The sequence below is a fragment of the Coloeus monedula genome, assembly GCF_965178545.1.
Source record: "Coloeus monedula genome assembly, chromosome: 20".
Classification (NCBI taxonomy): Eukaryota; Metazoa; Chordata; class Aves; order Passeriformes; family Corvidae; genus Coloeus; species Coloeus monedula.
Genome location: NC_138800.1, coordinates 7,709,973 through 7,731,206, shown reverse-complemented (window position 1 = coordinate 7,731,206; position 21,234 = coordinate 7,709,973). Strand labels below are relative to the sequence as shown.

General features: G+C 48.3%; 3 protein-coding genes across 3 annotated transcripts in view; 1 reads left to right on the top strand and 2 right to left on the bottom strand.

The window, feature by feature from the left end:
• Positions 1 to 6,010: 6,010 nt before the first annotated feature.
• Positions 6,011 to 8,338, bottom strand: UBC (ubiquitin C). The gene is made up of 2 exons (XM_082294935.1): positions 8,287 to 8,338; positions 6,011 to 7,542 (listed from the first exon to the last, which is right to left on the bottom strand). The coding sequence occupies exon 2, from the start codon at positions 7,534 to 7,536 to the stop codon at positions 6,163 to 6,165; it is 1,374 nt and encodes a 457-aa protein (XP_082151061.1). The 5' UTR covers positions 7,537 to 7,542; positions 8,287 to 8,338; the 3' UTR covers positions 6,011 to 6,162.
• Positions 8,339 to 15,067: 6,729 nt separating this feature from the next.
• Positions 15,068 to 18,271, top strand: CENPV (centromere protein V; the record flags this gene model as incomplete). The annotated part of the gene is made up of 5 exons (XM_082294916.1): positions 15,068 to 15,300; positions 16,255 to 16,353; positions 17,103 to 17,172; positions 17,548 to 17,662; positions 18,005 to 18,271. 5 exons carry the CDS (start codon positions 15,068 to 15,070, stop codon positions 18,127 to 18,129), a joined length of 642 nt encoding a protein of 213 aa, XP_082151042.1. The 3' UTR covers positions 18,130 to 18,271.
• Positions 18,272 to 18,563: 292 nt separating this feature from the next.
• PIGL (phosphatidylinositol glycan anchor biosynthesis class L) overlaps positions 18,564 to 21,234 on the bottom strand; it is a gene marked incomplete at its 5' end in the record, with an annotated part of 52,745 nt that continues 50,074 nt past the window's right edge. Inside the window, 2 exons of the mRNA XM_082294866.1 lie at positions 18,564 to 19,174; positions 20,287 to 20,420. Coding sequence (XP_082150992.1) covers positions 19,076 to 19,174; positions 20,287 to 20,420 — 233 coding nt within the window. The 3' untranslated portion in view covers positions 18,564 to 19,075. The remainder of the gene's footprint in view (positions 19,175 to 20,286; positions 20,421 to 21,234) is intronic.

The window sequence follows — 21,234 nt, the reverse complement described above, 5'->3', positions numbered from 1 at the left end:
AGACCTCACCAAGCCATTTGGAGCAGCGCAGCACCAAGCCCTGCTGTCAGAAGAGCACAGCACTTACCAGAAGTTGCTGCAAGCTCCACCCAAGGACTGATCTGACAAGGAACCCCAACGGATCCTTCAGAGGGGAAATAACCTCGCAGCAGAAACCAAGCCAAGCACCAAAAAGTGTTAATTGACATGAAGGCAGACCCAAAATTATTTACATCCATGGGTGAGAATCCCCCGCTCCTGCAGACAAGCCCACGTTCATTTCAGCAGCCTGGGAATGGCACAGAGTTGAGCTCCTGGCTGGAGGTGCTCCATGAGAGAATCCAAGCTGCCTGGGAGAAGGAATAACCCCAGATCCCTGTTATTCACTCAACTGTGTGGCTTTTTGCGAAGTGAAGGAGGGCTTGCACAGGAAATGACTAGAGAGATTTCTCAGTAGAGGGGAGAGCCAATGAGTGCAGTGCTCTTATATGGGAAAGCTGGCTGCCTACTGCAAATTCAGAATGCTTAACCCCTGCCTGCACACAGGGAGGAAACGCCTCGTGCCTTCCCACCACAGCCCCTGTGAGGCCATCACGAGGCTCCCCCAGCCAGCCCCAGCCCCTGGAAACAGCTGAGGTCAAACTTTGTGTGGGAAGCCAGGTCTGCTCACAGCTGCACAGCCCCAGTGACACAAACTGTGAGCAAATGAAGTGACCCCACAAAGTGCAGCGTCAGCTGCTGCTCACGAGCACAGGGGACTGCACAAAGCAGCCCAAACGCTCAGGCCACTGGTTACTTCGTCTGCTCTAGCACCCATTTTTTCTCCAAAGGAGAAAAGTCTGGGAGAGGCTTCTCCTGGGAGCAGGGATTGCCCTTCCACCCCACAACTGACTGTCCTTGGGCACACACCCCCCAAAACTGCTTCACTTTCCCCTCACCAAACAGGACTCCTGGGAAACGGAGGACACCAGCCCACACCTCCTGTTTCAGCTCTCCCTCTCCCCAGGAGGCAGTGGGATCATTTCCTGCAGCACCAGTGCAGGGTGACACCCAGCACCCACTGCCTCAATAGCCTTTCTTTCCCAAAGGAATGCTGCTCCAACGATTCCCACCTGTACTCCTGATCCTCCACAAAGCCATTCATGTGTTCTAGAGCTCAGCTAGGAAATCTTATTAATGAACACGAGGGTGAAGAGCTCTTCTAATCAACACCTTGACAGTAGGGGCACATTCCAGGAGAAATCCCAGAAGTGAGGTTAACCATTGGCCCAAAAACCATTGGCCCAAAAACACGGAGAAGGGGTGTCACAGCATGACACACTAAACTCTGGCTGTGGCTTCCTTCTTCCAAACCTATCCTGAGCCAAAGGAGAGCCTGAAGCAATCCTCATCCCACAGGGCTGCAGGATGCTGTGACGTTTCCTGGAATGTGGTCGTCACCCACAGAAACATTTCCAGATGGCTTCAGCTTTGAGTCAGATGCAGGCTGTGAGATGACCTCCCTATAAATACACCAATTAAATGGCACAGTGCCTTTTTCCTCTTCATGGCTTTGCAGGGGATTACAACCTTATTTCTCAAGATTTCTGTGTTTCAAGGTGAAGCTGGCCCAAGGGACAAGGCAAAGCTGATTCTTCTTTCCATGAGGGTTTCTTAATGATTTATTAAGACCCACAGAACAGCCTCTAAAGAACAAACAGATAAATGCAAGATCAGATCTAATCTCTCCAATCCCTCCCTCATTCCAGCCTTGCACTGATTTAGCTCAGTTTACCTTAGCTGTGTTACACTTCATTTACTGTGATATCAACAGAGCTTCAGGCCCAGGAGTTTAGCTCAGACTTATGGGTTTAAATCCTCTTGGGCTTCTTCTCCAGCTTTCCTAGGAGGCATCCCACCACTCCAGCCAAGGAATGAAATCAGCCCACAGAAGTGCATCATAACAGAGCTCTCCCTGCACATCTGCTTTTAATAGCTTGCACGGAGGGAGAGGAATGTGCAGTTTGCTGGGAAAGGAATCACTGCCAGCTGAGAGGTCACCACAGCCAAACAGAGCCCCGGGGAGCACAGAAACACAGAGCAGGGAGAATAAAAGCAGCAATTTAATGTCACCTGTCTGTCAGCCTGAATTCTCCTCTTGCTTTTTGAGGCTTTTCTGTGGAGGAACACGAAAGAATCTCACAATTGCTTCTTTTACTCATGAGATGTGTCCAAGTTTCTCCTGACAGGAGAGACACACTCTGTGGAAATCTGGGAAGAGAGAAGTCAAACTGGCAAGTGAAATTTCAAGGCAAGTGTTTTTCATTCAGTAACATTATCAAATATCTTCATAATTATAATTATAAATCATAGATGAGTAATTCACAGCAGAAAAAGCAATGACTGGAGCCTGCTTAAACAAAAGGCAAATGGAAGCATGAAGAAGAACAACTTTGGAAAAGATGGAAACAAGCACATTTCACCTCAGTTCCCATTTTTACCAAATACTGAAAAACATAATAGTCTTATGATTAGTACCATGCTTTCAGTATGCTGTAAATAGAAGTTCAAAGTCACCTGTAATTTAGCTACAGGATTGATCTATGGCCACTCTCAGGTGTAGCAGCTCAAAATCATCTTCACAGGAAGAGGAAAACCTGTAATAATAACATGCAAAGGTGGAGAATTAAAATTCTCTCAAATACAACAGGTAGGCCAGCAAAAGAAAAAACAGTTTCTTTTAAAGGTGTATTTTCATACTTGGGAAAACAGCAAGTGTTTTTGCAAGGCCTGACTTTTTTTTTTCCATGCAACTGTTCTGTAAAAGCCACACTGAAGTGATGAATTTTAGTAGCTTCATTTCTTAGTTACAGATGAAAATCAGTACCTCTAGAGACACCAGCCAGTGCCCAATCTGAAACATAAATATTCTTAAATATAATCCCTTGTCAGAACTTGTCTGATAGCCCAGGGAACTCAATCTCCATGATTATTTCCATCTTATTTCTGGAACTGCAAGTTCCACATCATAACATTTCAAGGCTCCAATCTATATTCTTCTCAGGCCTTTGAGGGAACCATCCAGCTCTCTTATTCCTAAAATGGAAGTATCTTTCTACTTGATGTATCCCTTTCTGTAGGATCACAGCCTGTAGGAATGCTCTGCTGACAATCAAAGAGCAGCAACATAGGAAATCCAGCGGCAGATGGAAAATAAATCCCTTTGTGGAGGAACAGTGACATCCTGTGGCCACCGAGGCAATCGGAATTCCAAACTGGCCGAATTGGGCAGCCAAGGATCTTCAAACACAGCCTTTGTTGCTGTGGACAAGATCGCAGAAATACCGAGGCATTTATTCCCAGTGCTTATCTGCCTTAACCCTCACTTTCCCTATAGGATTATGTTGTGGGGCAGCTGCTAAAGGAGAATGCCCCAGAAGTATCCAAACCCCAGTATAATGGGTTATTTCATTTATCTTTTTACAGGTGTAAGTGCTTTTTTTTAAGCACAGAAGACAAAACCCCTGAAATCTTGGCTGGTTTTTCTTTTTGTTTGTGGTTTTGGGGGGTTGTATGATTTTTTTAAGGGAGAGCAGGCTAGAAATTAACTGAAGCAATAAGAAAAAAACTCAAAGGCCAGCCACAAAACTCAGATTAGAGCAGGATTAAAAGATATTACCAGAATCTGTTGTAAATATGGGAGCATTAAGATTATTCTAACAGCATAGAGATTCTGGGTAAAACCTATTAAATTCTTATTTTAGTTATGAATAGTTGTCTGTAAGAAGACTTTTAGAGGTACCACCATATTGTAGGAATCAAAAAAAAGTGTATTTTAACAACATCAGTCATTTGTATTGTCTGACATCTTACTTTGTTTGATGCTAGTAACTTCAGTGTAAACAAAGCATGTTATACAAATTGATATTCCCATTTCCTTGTGATTTATATACATTTCCCTAATTCACATAACTTACAATAAATTGCCAGGATTTTTTTGTCATTAATGAAGAAATCCCTGCGGTCATCTCTTCCTGCATGTGACTGTTATCCCTCCATCAGCTGGGGGATCCCACAGCTCCTGCAAGGACACAGAATTCCAGCACAGGTGTCCCTGTCCCCTCACAGCAATCCACACCCAGCCCAGCCCCACACCTCACCCAGGGACTGCTGCAACGCCACACCACTGGGAGATTTCACTCTCTGGCCCTAAGGATGTGCTGTTCTGGGCATTTCTAAGAGGAAATGCAGAGTTAATTCCCAGCACAAGCTTCACCTCAGGAAATCTTCCCATGGGGAGGGCTGGGGAAAGCAGCCCAGGGACACTCAGTGCTACACAATGGGCCACGCTGCCTCAGCCAGGCCCGAGCTGTTCCCCAAACCACGGAATGCCTGAACATTCCCACTTCTCACCCTGCTCACAGCTCAGGAGGTTAAAGCAGGCTCCATGGGCAGCTCTGGACCACCCACACCTGGAACACCCCAGGTACCAGTTTGGCTCAGGCCAAAAACCAAAGCAAAGAGTGGGGCCTGTGCAGACCCCTCCTGTCACCTCCCTGGGGTCCCTGTCCCTGCAGGCCACCCCAAACCTCAGCAGGAAGATAAGGAACATCAGCTTATTCAGTGCCTTATCTCCTGTGGGCTATGAACTGCTCAGGGACTTCAGACCGGGCTGAGCACAGAGCAGGGCTGAAGACACCCAGTTCAGAGAGGCAGGGAATGGTTGGGGCCAGAAGGGACATTTGGAGGTCACCCTGTCAAGCCTCCTGCTTAACCAGGGCCACCCTGAGTTGGGTGCCCAGAACCATTTCCATGGCTCTTGTCCGTGGCCTTTCAGGCCCTCCCAGGAAGGTGCCCGGGCAGCCCCACTGGGCAGCCTGCCAGGTGGTTAAACTGCAACCACCACAAAGAAGTGACTGCAGGAAAACTCAAACTAAGGGAAGTCTCTCTTATGGCAGAGACAGCAAATATTTACAGAACTTTGTACTTCTGCCAGCTCAGCAGAGAGGGAAGCAAGCCCTGCTCCTAAAAAACCAAAAATCCTATTATGGCTATAACCCTCAAACCCACACAGAAGTCAGTGTGCATTTTCTATGAAAGAGCAACTTTTTGGCTTAATTTCCTGTTAAGTGCAAAACTTACCACAGATGCTCAGAGATGAAATGCAAGAGGAACAAACTTTCACAGCAGCACTCCAGGGGATAAAAACATGGACAAAGATGGTGCCTAACACAGCTTTTGGGGGAAAAGTGCAGAGCAGCAGCACAGACTCTGCACACGCAGATGGGGCCAGGACTCCCTGTCCAAGGCTGGCAGAATTCAACAGGTGAAAACACTGAGAGGCACCCTCACAACCTGGGGGAGGGTACATGGGTCTTACATCCCCCTCTAAAGACCCACCACAGCACCTCAACTAACCCAGCCCAACCCCACTTGTTTGAGATTCCTTAACCCACCCCATAAAAAAAACCCAAAACCAAACCAAAAAACAAACAAACAAACAAACAAAAACCAACCCAGACTTCAGTGGGAACTACCTCCCTTTATTGGCACAAATGACTGTGTAGAACTTCAACATATCAAATCAAGCAGTTTTTACACTGCTCAGCCACCTATTGCCATTTACCCTGGAGCCAGCAAGGGGCACCTTCCCTCCCACCCACCACACAATCCCCACTGTGACCAGCCCTCCCCCACCCACAGAGTCCCTACAGAGCAGTGTCAGGTGCTGCAGCCCCTCAGGCCCAGCACAGACAACTTAAACATGCTCCAAGTTCACAACTTGCAGCAAAACCCACCCCCTACAAGGACCACCACATCCCTTTTGTGGGGTCTTTATATCCCACCTGGAACCAGACTGCTGCTAAACTCCAGGAAAAAGAAACAACATGGTATTATTAGCACTTCATTAGATTTTAATCTAGATCCATTTTAACCACAAGGTTGGTCCTCGTTATACATGCAGACAGGCTAAAACTGCCATGAGAAAAGCCAAAGCATTTCACTTAATACACCAGTTTCACTTGCTTGAACTCAGACAGACTACGGGGTGTCATGTGCAACAAAAAACTTTATTAGCATTTCAACAGACGTTGTTCAGCAGTTACTCAAGCTTGCATTAACTTAATATTAAGACATTGAAGAACTACAGTGCAAACACAAGTGCCACTGGCAATGCTGGTGTCAAGCAAGATGCACAAGAACTTAACAGCCACCCCTCAGGCGCAGCACCAGGTGCAGGGTGGATTCCTTCTGGATGTTGTAGTCAGAGAGGGTACGACCATCTTCCAGCTGCTTGCCAGCAAAGATCAGCCTCTGCTGGTCTGGGGGAATGCCTTCCTTGTCCTGGATCTTGGCCTTCACATTCTCAATGGTGTCACTGGGCTCGACTTCCAGGGTGATGGTCTTGCCAGTCAGGGTCTTCACAAAGATCTGCATCCCACCCCTGAGACGAAGCACCAGGTGCAGGGTGGATTCCTTCTGGATGTTGTAGTCAGACAAGGTGCGTCCATCTTCCAGCTGCTTGCCAGCGAAAATGAGCCTCTGCTGGTCAGGAGGGATGCCCTCCTTGTCCTGGATCTTGGCCTTCACATTCTCGATGGTGTCACTGGGTTCCACCTCAAGGGTGATGGTCTTGCCAGTCAGGGTCTTCACGAAGATCTGCATCCCCCCTCTCAGGCGCAGCACCAGGTGCAGGGTGGATTCCTTCTGGATGTTGTAGTCAGAGAGGGTGCGTCCATCTTCCAGCTGCTTGCCAGCAAAGATCAGCCTCTGCTGATCGGGAGGGATGCCCTCCTTGTCCTGGATCTTGGCCTTCACATTCTCAATGGTGTCACTGGGCTCAACTTCCAGGGTGATGGTCTTGCCAGTCAGGGTCTTCACAAAGATCTGCATCCCACCCCTGAGACGAAGCACCAGGTGCAGGGTGGATTCCTTCTGGATGTTGTAGTCGGAAAGAGTGCGTCCATCTTCCAGCTGCTTGCCAGCAAAGATCAGCCTCTGCTGGTCGGGAGGGATGCCCTCCTTGTCCTGGATCTTGGCCTTCACGTTCTCAATGGTGTCACTGGGTTCCACCTCGAGAGTGATGGTCTTGCCAGTCAGGGTTTTCACGAAAATCTGCATCCCCCCTCTCAGGCGCAGCACCAGGTGCAGGGTGGATTCCTTCTGGATGTTGTAGTCAGAGAGGGTGCGTCCATCTTCCAGCTGCTTGCCAGCAAAGATCAGCCTCTGCTGGTCTGGAGGGATGCCCTCCTTGTCCTGGATCTTGGCCTTCACATTCTCGATGGTGTCACTGGGCTCGACTTCCAGGGTGATGGTCTTGCCAGTCAGGGTCTTCACGAAGATCTGCATCCCCCCTCTCAGGCGCAGCACCAGGTGCAGGGTGGATTCCTTCTGGATGTTGTAGTCAGACAAGGTGCGTCCATCTTCCAGCTGCTTGCCGGCGAAAATGAGCCTCTGCTGGTCAGGAGGAATGCCCTCCTTGTCCTGGATCTTGGCCTTCACATTCTCGATGGTGTCGCTGGGCTCAACCTCAAGAGTGATGGTCTTGCCAGTCAGGGTCTTCACAAAGATCTGCATGTTGGCCTACAAAAAACACAAATGTTTCAGCTATAGCCACTTAATCAAGTAAAGCCTTTAATAAATCCTAAACAAAGGGATTACTACTATTATTTCCCACCACCTAAAAATTTTTATTTTCATTGTAGGAAATGTGAAAAAAAATATCGTTTTTTAACGACTAACTAAACCTGGTTTTGAGACACGATCAGCTGAACTCTTTTAACAGATTCCTCCCATTAGAGGGCCCCCAGATCCCCTCTCCTTCATGCCCGCAGTGCAGCAATGCGGCAGCGGAGCCCCCTCACATTCTCTCCCCGCAGGGCAGCACTGGACTCCCCAACCGCCCTGAGGGCGGCGATGCGGCAGCGGAGCCCCCGACCCCCCCGCGCTGCGGCAGCGGACGGAGCCCTCAGCCCGCCCCGCGGCCCCGCCCTGCGGCAGCGCCGCCGCTCCCCCGCCCCTGCAGTGACTCACAGCCGCCTTCCGGGAGGGACGGCTCAGCCCGCGCCATCTTCCCCGTAACGACACCGCCTCCCCGGACAGGAATTACCCTCATTTCTACACCCCCCCCCCCCAATCCCCCCAGCTCTCACCAACGCGGTTCAGAGCACTGCACAATACCGTGCTACTCGGCCCCGTGCTCCCTCCGTTACCCTCCCGCAAACCGCCCAGCCGCGTCCACCCCGCCTGGTGCGGTCCTGCCCAGAACACCCGGCCCGTCTTCCCCCCCCTCACACACCCCAATTTCCGCCCCCCCAGCGCACTCACGTCTGCGGCCCTGTACGAAAAGTTCCCAGAATGTATCCAGCGGCGCTGATCCGAGAATCTGCCGCGTACTGCGCGCCCGCCCTTATTTATAGGGCTGCTGGCCATATAGTCCCCGCCCACCAAAACGAACGTGTCCATCCGCTCCCCCCAAAGTAGTTCCCAGGAAAAGAGCACTATTCTGGAAAACACTCGCCTTTTCCCCGCTCCAATCCCTCTTCCACAGGCAAAGGGGTCCCAGAGTTTCAGTAGAGGGGATCAGACCCTTAAAAATCTGCAAATTTCGGAGGGTGCGGATGGATCTGGAACCGTTTCCTCCGCGGCGCTGTGGTGAGGCATTAGTGGGAAGACCGAGAAGTCCGCCGGTGATTGGCGGAGCGTGACGCAGGGCGGGCGCTGATTGGCTGCTCGGAGGGGCAGTTGGAGAGCGGCGGGGGCGGCGGGGGCAGGGAAAGCTCTGGAAGCTTCGGGGCCGCTCGGCGCTGATTGGTGCGCGGTGAGGTCACGCTGTTGCTGAGGCGGAGCCGCCTGGCGCGGCAGATTTCGGCTGGGGGGGGCGGGGGGGAGCCGAGGCCATGAGGGGACAGGGAGAGGGATTATGATGGGGACTGGGGTTAATGATGGGGATAGGAACGATACTGGGGCTTCTTTAGCCCCTGCTTGAACCCCAGCAGTGCTCAGGGAAGAGCCTGGCACGGACTGGGGGAGAAGTGCCCTATAAAAGGGGGGGTGAGCCTTGGTGGCCCTGTTTTATGACCCACTGGGGCCTCTGAGCAGCCCTTTCCCCAGGATGGCGGAGGCATCATGGAAAAGCCTGGGACAGGCTGTAGGGCTTGTCCCGGCCTGTAAGGTTGAGTGGAAACGTCGGGAAAAGCAGAACTCAGTTAGCAAAGTTGGAAAAACAGCATAATTTAGGAGCGTTGGTGGCTCCCGGTGCGTCACACGAGCTGCCCCAGTCACGCGGCCCAGTTCCCGAGCTGCCTGTGGAACTGGTTGGAGCTGGCTGACGAGTTAATTCTCTTAATGTGAGGCTGTAAAACAAGCCCTGTGATGAAATGCTGACATCTGAAATTCAAATGGTTGTTTACTCCAGAACAGGAAGCTTTGATCAGTTATGAGGCAGCTGCCTTCTGTGAACTGATGTGGAAACGTGCCTCGGGTTAATTAAACTTCATTACACCTTTCAGAATGGCTCTTAACTAATTTTATATCATATTGAAGCTGGAGTGCACAAAATCCAAGATGGTTTTTATGTGTTTTTTAGCAGCTTTATCTGCTGTTCCTTCAGTGAAGCCAGATGACCTTGTTAAATCCTCCACTCACAAAGCATCAGCACACGTGTGACTGGCAAGATTCAGTACAGAGCTGCTCTATTTCCCCCTAAAAAAACCTCAAACCCAGACAAAAATACAAAACCACCAAAAAAAAAGAAACCCCAACAACAAAATCCTTTTGCTTTCCTTTCTTCTAACATGGTTCCAAGCACCTCCTGGTTGACAGTAAAAAGGAAATAAATCATCCTAACAATAATTGCTCACAATGTAGAAACAGGAAGAGGGAAAAAGGGTAACTGGAAAGTTCAGAAAGCTCCATGGCAATAGCCAACCTTGGAAATATTATTTGGCTACATAAATTTAGGACGAAAGGCAGAGTTGGGCAATATCCCGTTTGTTTGCTTTGTGGTGGTGCCAGGGTGGCTGAAGGTTTGCTCTGAGGCTGGCCTGTGCTTGCTGCACATCCCAGGCGCTCTTCCCAGAAGAAAGGCCACGAATAACTAATATTTACAAATGTGAAAGGCCACATCTTGTAAAGCTGGAGATTAATGTACAGCCTGGACAGTGTTTGAGCACATCACACATTTATTAAGGATTTTATGGTGCATATTTCTCTTTTTGATGTCCCTGTAGATGGAGAAGGAGGAATTTCTGTAATTTTTTTTTCCTTTCTGTGTAAACCAGAAAACACAGGAGCCCTCCCTTGGTTTGTTTTGTTTTTTTTTTTTTTTTCTTTCTAAATATGGCTAAATCTGTTCTGGCTGTACAAAGCACATGCATTTAACAAACATTCCACTCTCTCTCTGGTAGCTCTTGGTGAATAAAAACCATCGAGCAGCTGACTCTGAACTGTATATAAATAAATGCAAAGCTGAAAACCCCTGAAATCTGTATCTTGTGACTGCTCTGACTGCACAGGTGGCTCCAGCCTTTGCCAGGGCATGGGGCCTGCAGTTGGGAACACACATTTCTTTTTGAAAGTAGGTCACTGGGCAGTAGTACAGAGCAACCTACTTTCAGGAGAGAAGAATCTGGGGTCAGGGAGATGTTTCCAACGAATCTGTACATTCTGGAACACAAGCTGGGTCTGTTTTTTATGTAGGCTAATGTCCTAGCAACGAGGTCTCACTTTTACATGAGCAATGTGGAATGAGGCAAGCTGTTTATCTTTAGCTACCAGGTTTAGCTTGGGACAGCCAGCCTGGCCATCAGAGGCTGTGTGGCAAGTCCAGTTACTGTTCTTTATTCAGACAAAAATAGGGCTGCTTCCCACAAGGAAAAAAAAATATAAATATATATATATCTCTATCTATATATTCCTATCTCATACCATTACTCACACCTGCCTCTCACTGTATATGACACAGCATAATTATATTTACCTGTTTACAGTTGTACAGATAAATATTGCCTCCCCAAGCCTGTCCCAGTGCAATAAGGCCCAGGCTTGGCTGCAGTTCCACCCACGAGACAAACACAGCAGTGGCATGTCACTGCTTGTCCCTGTGCTGCCAGCCTGGAGGGTTACACAAATAGTGAGTCATAATTCAAAGTCCTGTGAGATTGACTGTGATATTCTGAGATTGCCAAAAAAAGACAACTCCCTCAGTTTTGTTTTTATAGCCTTACGCTAAAAATACCTTCACTAAACAAAGTTTTTAAGAAGCCACCAACTTCAGGAGCGAAAAGAAAGAAAACAAGTTTTAAGAAAAACAAAGAGATCGGTAGTAAAAAGAGGAAAATGAGTGATACTCCTCTGTCTCCCTGTTTGTCTAGAGTGTATTTTAACTTTGTAGGACACATGGGATTCAGCTTTCAGATCTGTGCCGCCACGATAAACAGGCTTGGGCAGGTCTCCCTCGGAAGGTCTGGGTGACCCAGAGGAACGTGTGACAGCTCCCCGTGCTCTGCTGGAAGGAGACGTCCGAAGGGCATTTCAAAAAGCCACCCTGGGCTGAAATCACAGGTTTGTGCCTGCGTGTTGTGCCAGTGAAAGCAACAGCTAATAACTAGGTCTGCTCTAAAGCTCCTTGTCTGCATCTCTCCACTCTGCCTCCTGCCCGGGAATGTTTTGGATCCCATCCAAGCTGCAGTGCAGAGAGGGAGCTCTTTGTTCCCCTCCTCTCTGCTGCCTCTGAGCACATTTAGCTTGTGCTTTCTGGGGCAAGGTTTTCCAGCACTGTTGGAAATGATATAACTTTTAAAAGTTTTTATGGAAGTACCCTGGAAAACAGGCAGACAGAAGAAATAAGCCCTAAAACGCCGTTAATCACTGTTAATGTGTTCAACAGAACCTCTGTAACAGTGAACAAAAACAAACATTGTCAAGGCCGTTCTGAACAGCCCAGGGGTGTCACCTCCCTGCATTTTGTTTTCAGATCCAGCTTGGGTCCTTTGATGGTGAGGAAAACGTCCAGAATGCTTCCCCCTCCACCACAGGGAGACTAAAATCCAAGCACGGACATTTTCCCCCCCTGAACAAACCACGTACTTTTAACCACCTCAGGTTTTTTAAGTATTCTGTCAGCTATACACAACTCCTAGTTCTCTGCTTATTAGATAAAAAAAAACATCCACAGTTCCTAATTCTCTTTCACCCACAAACATGCGGCTGCTTTCAGTGCTGCTTTGGGAATAAAAATGCTCTTACAGGCAGAATTTCAATGCTGGCTGTGAGCCAGGGCTGCAGAGCTGAGTCATTGTTATACAAGCAGAGCTGAGATGCACAGAAAAGCCCCTTTGTACTTTAAAACTGAACACGTCAGCCGCTGCTGGCCTTTGAGCATCACGAGACACCTACACAGAACCAACTGTAATTTACTGGACTTTTCCTCTTGTCCATCCCATCATCTGCCTGAATAATTCTTCCTTTTCCATTTTGCCTCTCAAGCTTAACAGCAAATGCATTTTTCATCAAGCTGTTGGCCTCTCCTAAAACCTGGCAAACATGCATCAGCTTTGGAAGCAGTGAAATGAGAAGTGTTAACACTGGGCCCTGGGAAGGTGCTGCCCAGGTACACTGACAGTACAATACTGGAGCACTGAAATTTAGGGCTTTCAAACACCTGTGACATTTATCATCATCCAGAGTTCCACTGTAAAGCTCTTGAATTGATTTTTATGTGAGACTCAGTTTTGTGTTCTGAGTCCTTTGTGATAAAATATGAAACGAATGAAAAAAGAGAAACAATTTCTTTACTAAGACCTTAGGAAACCAAGCTGCATTTTGCACTTCCATTTTTGTCCTCCAGTTCTTTATCCTGAAACATCACAAGGGAACAGAATTTAGCTTCTCAAAACAGCTTCTACCTTTAAAATAAACTGAACTAATTGTGGAGAGGCACGGAAAGTGACAGATTTGCAGATATTACGTGGACAAACTCACTCCAGTTTTCTCCTGGAACTGCTTGTTGAGCGTGTATGAGTGCTGGTGGCTCCTGTCTTACAGTGAGGGTCATTTGTGTGAAACAATCACTAACAAGATCCTAAAATGAGCTCCTAAAATACACTCTGGCTTTCAGTGTGTTGAGTTCAGGGTTTTTGGGACAGGACAGACTGTGTAGGCTGAAACCTGTGAATGGTGCTGGCCATGCCCGAGGGGAGATGAATCCCTGCTGCAGCCAGCACAGGCTCCGTTTCAGCGCCTTTCCAGTTTCACCTCAGTGACTTTTTCCTCCCAAAATATAAGGTGACTGACATGTAATCTGGTTTGCCTAAAGGTCTGGGAGTGGCTCAGATCAGGAGCTCCAGACGAATTTGTCACGCAGGGTGTATTATCGTGCTTCCATTAGAATGAGTAACCGGAGCAGAGGTTTGCAGAAGGGATAACAGGAAATTGTAACTCGGTGCCCTTTCCTATCATCGGAGAAGATGTGCTGAGCAACAGGATTCTTATGCAAATCCTGGCATGTGCCATCTCAGGAGGCAGCCTGAACACTGGAGTCAAATGTTTTTAAAGCTCTTTTCCAGACAAGAGTGCTGATTGATGTTTATTCATCACTGTCCTCTTGCTTTGCCATATTCCTGGCTGTCACAGGACCCTGTGGTGCCTCTTTGCCTCTCAAGACTCAGCTCACTTGTTTACATCTTTCCCCTTCTTGGAAAGAGCAAGACATTAAGTCCTGCTGACTACAAATTCTTGATTATAAGTCAAACAAAATAAGTTTCCAGTCCTGCAACACTGGGCACAAAGCTTTGTCCTTGGAGTGTTTATTTTTTTCCCCAACCAAATGTGATTTGGATGCCTCCAAGTTTTGTACTTTTCCCTGCATTGCTAGTTTTACTTGAGAAACAGCATTGGTGTTCAAGAATAACCTTTTGTAAGGTATTTACCACTAAAGGGGTGATTTCACATATTCCTATTTTTTTGTTGTTGTTGATTTGGTTGATTGTTTGGGTTTTTTTGATTGTTTGGTTTTGGTTTGGTTGGTTTTTTGCTTTTTAAGGTATGTACTCTCTTGTTTTCAAGACTTTGGTAACAGAATTAGTGAAAAGCTAAGTGGGATTCCTGTTAGAAGCCATTTCTCTGCAAGGCTGACACAATGACTTCAAACCTCAGGGAGGTCTGACACTTCCAAAGGCACATCCTGTGCTGTCACAGCGATGTTGTGTCTAAATGAGGGCTGTTCATAGCAGAGATGTGAAACACCACACTTCAGCAGCACCTCAGGTCTGCTGAGCACCTTCACATCCGTGAATATGTGAGGCATCATGTTCAGAATGAGAGGGAAAACCTCAGACTCGTGCCTGTGGATAACTGGCATGCCTGGCCTCAGTCCTGGAAGCATAAAATCATAGAATCCTTAAGGTTGGAAAAAACTTTTAAGATCATGAAGCGCAACTGTTAACCTAGCACTGCCAAGTCCACCACTGAACCACGTCCCCAGGTGCCACATCCACTAGTTTCTTGAACACTTCCAGGGTTGGTGACTCAACCACTTCCTTGGGCAGCCTGTTCCAATGCCATAGGGGCCGCCAGCAGGACCAGGGCAGTGACTGTCCCTGTGCTGGGCACTGCTGAGGCCACACCTCGAATCCTGGGGTCACTTTTGGGCCCAGCATAAGAAGAGGGACATTAAGGGGCTGGAGCGTGTCCGGAGAAGGGAGCAGAGCTGGGGAAGGGGCTGGAGCACCTGGAGCACCAGGCAGGGCTGAGCCTGAAGAAAACGGAGCTCAGGGGGGGACCTTGTCCCTCTCTACAACTCCCCGACAGGAGGTTGTGGCGAGCTGGGATCAGTCCCTTCCCCAGGTAGCAATGAAGGATAGACGAAACGGCTTCAAGCTGCGCCAGGGGAGGTTTAGGTTGGATATCAGGGAAAGATTTCTCCACAGCCTGTTCCCTGCACTGTCCCCCCGGCCCCTCCCGTGTCCCGTGTCCCGTGTCCCGTGTCCCGTGTCCCGTGTCCCGTGTCCCGTGTCCCGTGTCCCGTGTCCCGTCCCGCCGCTGCCGCCGTTCCGCCCCCGGGCCGTGCGCGTCGCGGGGGCGCCCCCCGCTGGCGGCGGAGGCGCGCATGGGGCGCGGCGCGGCGGGCGGCGCGCGGCGCTCCCGGCGGGGCAGCGCGGCCGCGGGCGGGACGCGCCGGGCCCGGGGCAGGAATGCGGGGGGAGCCCCGGCCGGGGCCAAGGCGGGGTCCCCCGGGCCCGGCGCCATCGATCTGGGGGCGCAGAGCGGGCGCTGGGCCGCCTTCCAGGAGCGGCACCGGCTGAGCTGCGAGGAGGCGGCGCGGCTGCTGCTGGACGCGTAGTGAGTAACGGGGCCGGGGCGGCTGCTCCGCGCTCCTGCCCGAGGCCCGCTGATGGCATCGTTCTCTGGGCGGCATCTGCACCGCGGGTCCCGGGAGCTGCCGAGAAGGGGGGCCGGTGGTGGGATGGGGGGGGGGGACGCATGCACCACGGAAAGAAGTGGATTTCTGTGCTAAGGCTGCCCGTGTTTTAAGGCTATCCCATCAAAAATGCCCTTGGGGGGCTCCGCGAGGCGCAGCTTCTAAATCTCCACCCATTTCCTGTGCTCGCTCTGTGCAGAGCACGGCACATTAGAACTGTCCGTGGGAGGCAAAATCTGGAAGGAAAATGTTTTCCCTTTGCGTTTTGCGACTGACCCGCACGGTGACTGCCCAGCTGCTGTGGGGGAGGCTTGGGGAGAGGGAGCAGCACAGGCTCAGAAATTCCTTGGTCAAAGTTCCTCTGCAATTACAACTCGAAATAAAAGACATTTCAAATATTCTGTAGAATCCACTTATCTCTGCTTTCCCCAGCTTTTAAATGGAGGAATATTAGTGGTGTTGGAGGAACTATGGGGAAAATTGTGGGGAAATTCAGTTCTCAGTTCCAAGCAATTTGTTTTGAGGTGATAGCCCTGGCTTCTGTGTAGGGTTGTGTATGGACGCAGCTGTAGGGTCAGTACTTTGACCCGGACTGCCGTGGGGAGCTGTGTTATACAGCGTGAAGTGTCCTCACACTGGTGCTCTTCTTTCCTTTTCACCATTTTAATTAAACCCCAAAAGTAATTGCTGCAGAGGACAAAAGCCAACCTCTACATCATTCTGACACGTTATTAAATACATTTGAGTGGATACATTTCTTGGTGTTCTGCAACAGCTCAAGACAGAACCGAATAATGTCATATATAGCCTTACTGTTCTCTTGGCCAAAAATCAAGAGAGGATGATCCCAAAAGCTCTGTTGTCTCTCTCTCCAGTGAATACAGGGGCTTGGTGAAGCACACAGGAGGCTGTCACTGTGGAGCTGTCCGCTTTGAGGTCTGGGCTTCTGCAGATCTGCACGTGTTTAACTGCAAGTGAGTTGGTTTGTTCCCTGTTCCCAGAGATGAATGTCAGCTCTCTGCTTTTCCAGCCTTAGAGCTAAAGATGAGACTGCTGCAGAACACCCTCTGAGCTGTTTCCATACGGTTTACCCCTAATTATTTCCTGATCTGCTGTGAGATCAGTGTTGGTGATTTCAGGTGCTGCTTTGGGCAGGACTTCATGTCTCACAGCCAGGCTCACACAGAAAGTGTCAGGAGAGATCTAATGAGTCCAGGTGCTCAGCCATCTGCTTTCTGTTTCCTCTGATGCAGTGGGCTCAAAGCACATTGGTCTTTTTTTAACTTGTTCTTCTCAAGTGACATTACAGCTCTGACCACATGCCTCAAACTAAGACACTCTCTGGTTTCAGTAGTGATCCCTCTTTGCCTGCAACTCATTTGCTTCTAGCTCAAGGGTGAACTTCTGAACTTTACATTCTTGTTTGCAAGGTAATGAATGTTGGCAAAATTGGCCAAGCGTGCTCTGAGCGATTAAGTGGATTTCTCAGGGCTAGAGTTTGTCCTCAATAGTTGTGTGTGAGAATATCTTATTGGGGTACCTGTGTAGGGTCAGTCTGTTCCATGGGTGTGCTCAGCCAAACACTACTGACACCACAAATCCACTTTTTCCACTTACCTCTGAGCCATTCTAGCTGTCAGTGGAATTTCTGTTGTCAAGAGGTCCAATTGCTGCACTACAACCTGTCCACTTCTTCTAGAAAGGTCTGCCTTTTCTTTTACAGTTGCAGCATTTGCACAAAGAAACAGAACAGACACTTCATTGTGCCAGCGTCGCGTTTCAAGCTGCTGAAGGTAGAGTAAGAACACAGTAAGAACACAGTAAGAGCATGGCCATGAACATGAGCAGTGTTATCCTCAAAGAGCCAAGAACAACCAGTTTTCTGCCCTAAGTTTGGCTGGTTGGGGGAAATGGCTGCATTTTAAGCTGTCTGGTTGGATGTGTTAGTGCATCTGGTTTAGAGCTCTTGCAGTTCCCAGGCCCGACTGTTACGGACACGTGTGCATACAAAGCACAGGGGTTCAGAAAAGGAGCAGGAATGCACAGCTCTGCACCTCAAGTAAAGACAGGAAGGTGGCATTTTAAATTGTTCATTTCTTAGCTACAGGCCCAAAGCAATTAATCCATCTATTTCCATGGAAAACTTACACTGCTTTTCCTTTGCTTAGGGTGCTGACAATTTGACAACATACACCTTCAACACACACCGTGCCCAGCACACGTTCTGCAAGACCTGTGGTGTTCAGAGCTTTTATACTCCTCGTTCTAACCCTGATGGTTATGGTAGGTACAAAATAAGCTGTGCTAACCAGTTAACCACCAGGCAAACTTTGGATAAAGACTCCACTGGATGCTGATATGACAGCAGTGAGCAGCATCTGTCCTAAGAGTTTGTTCCTAAAGTGTTAATAAACATATGGAACTGCAGGCTGAACCTGTAGCTCCTCCATAAGAAAGAGTCTTACCTATAATGTCTGGGCTTCTTCCTATGAAAGATTCTCATCCCGGCTCCTCAGCCTTACAGCAATAGCATTTGCAATTCCCTGAGATGCCCCATCCATGGAATGGAGCAGGCATCTCCCACATTTTATGAAAAGCAGGTTTCTGTGTACTGTTTTTCTTCAGGAATAGCTCCCCACTGTCTGGATGATGGCACCGTGCAGACCATTATCACAGAGGATATCAATGGCAAGGAATGGGAGAAAGCAGTGAGGGAACATAAGACCATCAGAGACATGTCAAAACCCTGACACATCTTTCCAGCAGCCCTTGGAGCACTGCCATGGAACTGCAGTCTGGGGTTTTCTGGGTGATGGTTGGTGAAATCAATCTTTACATTACTGTTACCTGTTCTCTGTTTCTTAAATAAATCTTTCTATGCTGATTGTCTCATTCCTTTGTGATGTTCAGTTTTCAAACTGCCTCTGCTCTGTAAACCACTCCAGGGTTGCTAGTTTGGCACTTCGCCTTTAGCAGTGCTAAAGTTTAAATCACAATATAAAAGACCTCATTACAGTCACTTGCACCTCATTCCTGTGTCCTGCTGAGACTCTTGTGAGTTGATCTTGAGCCCTGTGTTCTGAGCAAGAAGAAATGCTCATATTTCATGAGGGACACTGTGAAGGTGGAGCCTGCAACACAGTGTGTATAAAAGAAGCAGCAGCAAAGATCAGTGCAATTAGAAAAAATTGCATGATTTCTGATGTTTTATTCAAAAGCTTTGGCTTTTTAAAGTTCTCACTGAATAACAAAGGTGTTGTGGTTGCGGTATCTGTGGAGATAGCATGATCTTTGAAAAGTTACTCCTGATACCTGCATTTTACAAAGGCACCGAGAGATAGTTGCCAAGCAGTCCCTGCAAGCTGTATCTTCTTGGGGAAAGAGTTTGTGCCGTATCTTCTCCAATGCAGAATCCTCCTGGGCTTGACTCCCAATTAAAGTTAATCCGAATTTCTCACTTTATTTAAGCTTCTATGGTGAGAAAATAGAGTAGCTGTTAACCTTGTTCTCAATGTATCAGGCAACAAGGTATTCGGGAGGAAGTTCCCCCAGCCTGGGCTTTGTAGTGTGAAGAATGCCACACAAAGAGTACCCTGTCCTCTTGAGCACCTAACATAGGAGTTTTCTGGAGTCCTGGGCCTGGCACAGTCTTTTTTTGCTCATTCTTTTACTCCTGGAGCTGGGAGTGATGTCCTGTCAGAGCAGGCGCAGTGAATTGACCACCAGGTAACGAGAGAAGAGCAGGTAGAGCTGGCGGAACCAGAGGAGTTGGCTGCGATGGCACCGCATGGCTCTCTAGGAGGAAAAACAGTGCAGAGAGCATTAAAAGAACCTTCCAGAGCTGATGTGAGGGCAGTTTTCCTGCTCCTGCTGTGAGGGTCAGTGCCCATTCATAGGACAGCCTGTTTTCAGTGAGCAGGGAGAAGCAGAGGAGGTGGAAGGCTGCCTAAGCTCTGGGCCAGGAGGGCAGGAGAGGCCTGTCTGCCCCCAAGTCTGGTGGTGTGCTGCCTGATGTTCAGAGGGTCCTGCTAGAAAGGAGACTTTATATGTCACTTCTAACTCCTCCTCCCCAAGTGATCCCTGGCCTCAGTGTTCACGTGCTGGGAAGCAGGACCCCGATAGGTGTCTCTGGGAACACCTCTGCTCCTTCTGACCGCACACTGCCAGCTGCAACTGAGTCTATTTATAGTGCACCAGCCTAGAAAGGTCAGATTTCAGGAACAAAAATACATGGGGATAATGAACACCACCTTTATCCAAGCTTTTCTGTAAGTAAATCTATCTTTTAGCAGCCTCAGAAGCAGGAAAAGTCTTAATTTGTGAATTAGCAGCACTGTTTGCTGGGTAAGTATTTTCCTGCTATGGAAGGGGAGCTAATCAGATTCTGATATAGGGAACTGTGGAGTAAATGTGTTGAGATCCTGTGCAGCAAAATAGCTTAAAAATGTACAGTAAAGGGAACTTGTGAAGAGCTTTGGACCACAAGTCCACCCGCTGTCTCCATCTTTAGTTAGAGCTGTGATCCAAGGATGCTGTTCCTGCCATGCAGTCATGCCAGTCTTTAACAGGCCACTCACATGTTCAGAATATTATGTTGGATCCAGTTTCCTTTGAAATGCATCCTTGGAAATGCACCCTACATCCTGGAGACAGTATAAAACTCAGTGCCCTGTGGCTCCTGGAGATCTCTGAGCTGCAGATCTGCTCAGCCCCATCCTGTCACGCAGCATATGAGGTAACCTGGCTTGTCCCTGTTTTAAAAATCACTGCAGACATTCCTTAGTGACATTTATAACTCATGGATACAACTATTTCTGGCATTCCCTGGGAATGTGACACTTGTGACTAAAGTGCTCACAATGATGATGAGCCACTCAAACAGGTCAAGCAGGTGCCACACATCTCACCTTGGCTTGTTCAGTCTCCTCCTCTGTGAGGATGAAGAGTGCATCCCTGGGCAGGAGGCAGGAAATGAGGACATCCAGGAAGGAAATGTACTTCCTGAAGAGATTCACTGATTCCAGCACGAGCACACGGCACCCTACACAGAGAAAGAGGATAAATATTTCAAAACAGCAGCATTCTTGTAAGGTGCCCTTTTCTCCAGGCTCAGCAGGTGTTTGCAGCTTCCCTGTGCTGCTGGCCTTGGGAATCTTTTTTGTGTCAAAGGGGAGCAACTTCTGATGCTTTCATCAGGATTTCTGTGTGCCCAGTGCACATCTATGACCATTTGTATAGGCTCTTATTCTGTATATGTACTGGTCCTTGTTCTGTAATAGCCTGTGGAAAGCAAAGCTAGCTTTGAATACCCCAAAAACTGTGTGGATTTTGCTTATAATTTAAATTATTCCTACATAATTAGGCTCAAAGAAAAAGGTGCAGATGATTCTCTGAATGCTGGCACTGTATCATGTAATGGAATTTTAAAACAGTAGTTTCTGGTTCAGCTACCAAAATGAAATTTCATCTTTCTACTCCAATTCTTAGCTACAGAACAAATATTTACAAGCCTCAGGAATCAAATATTAACTCAGGCAGGCAGTTACACTTTAACAGAGTTCCTGAATTCATTGTTCAGATATTTGTGATGAAGCAGATGAAAGTAACATGTTTAAAGATTCTGCTGATGTTGTAGGGTTTTTTTTCGGTTTTAAAGATCCCTTTGAACTCAAAAGTTAATTGCTGCTTTTTTTTACCATGGTTAAATTGTCTTCACTGATGAGTTCAGAGCTACTGATGGTCCCCTTAAGAGCCTGTAGCTCTCAAGGGAGCTGCTTTGGGATTTCCTTGGCTTGGAAGCTGCTGTGATTATGTTCCACACTTCCCACATTGTATTAAAGTTTGACAGAAGAGGC

Coding starts and splice junctions, on each gene's coding strand:
- UBC (XM_082294935.1), bottom strand. CDS start 7,536: ATGCAGATCTTTGTGAAGACCCTGACTGGCAAGACCATCACTCTTGAG.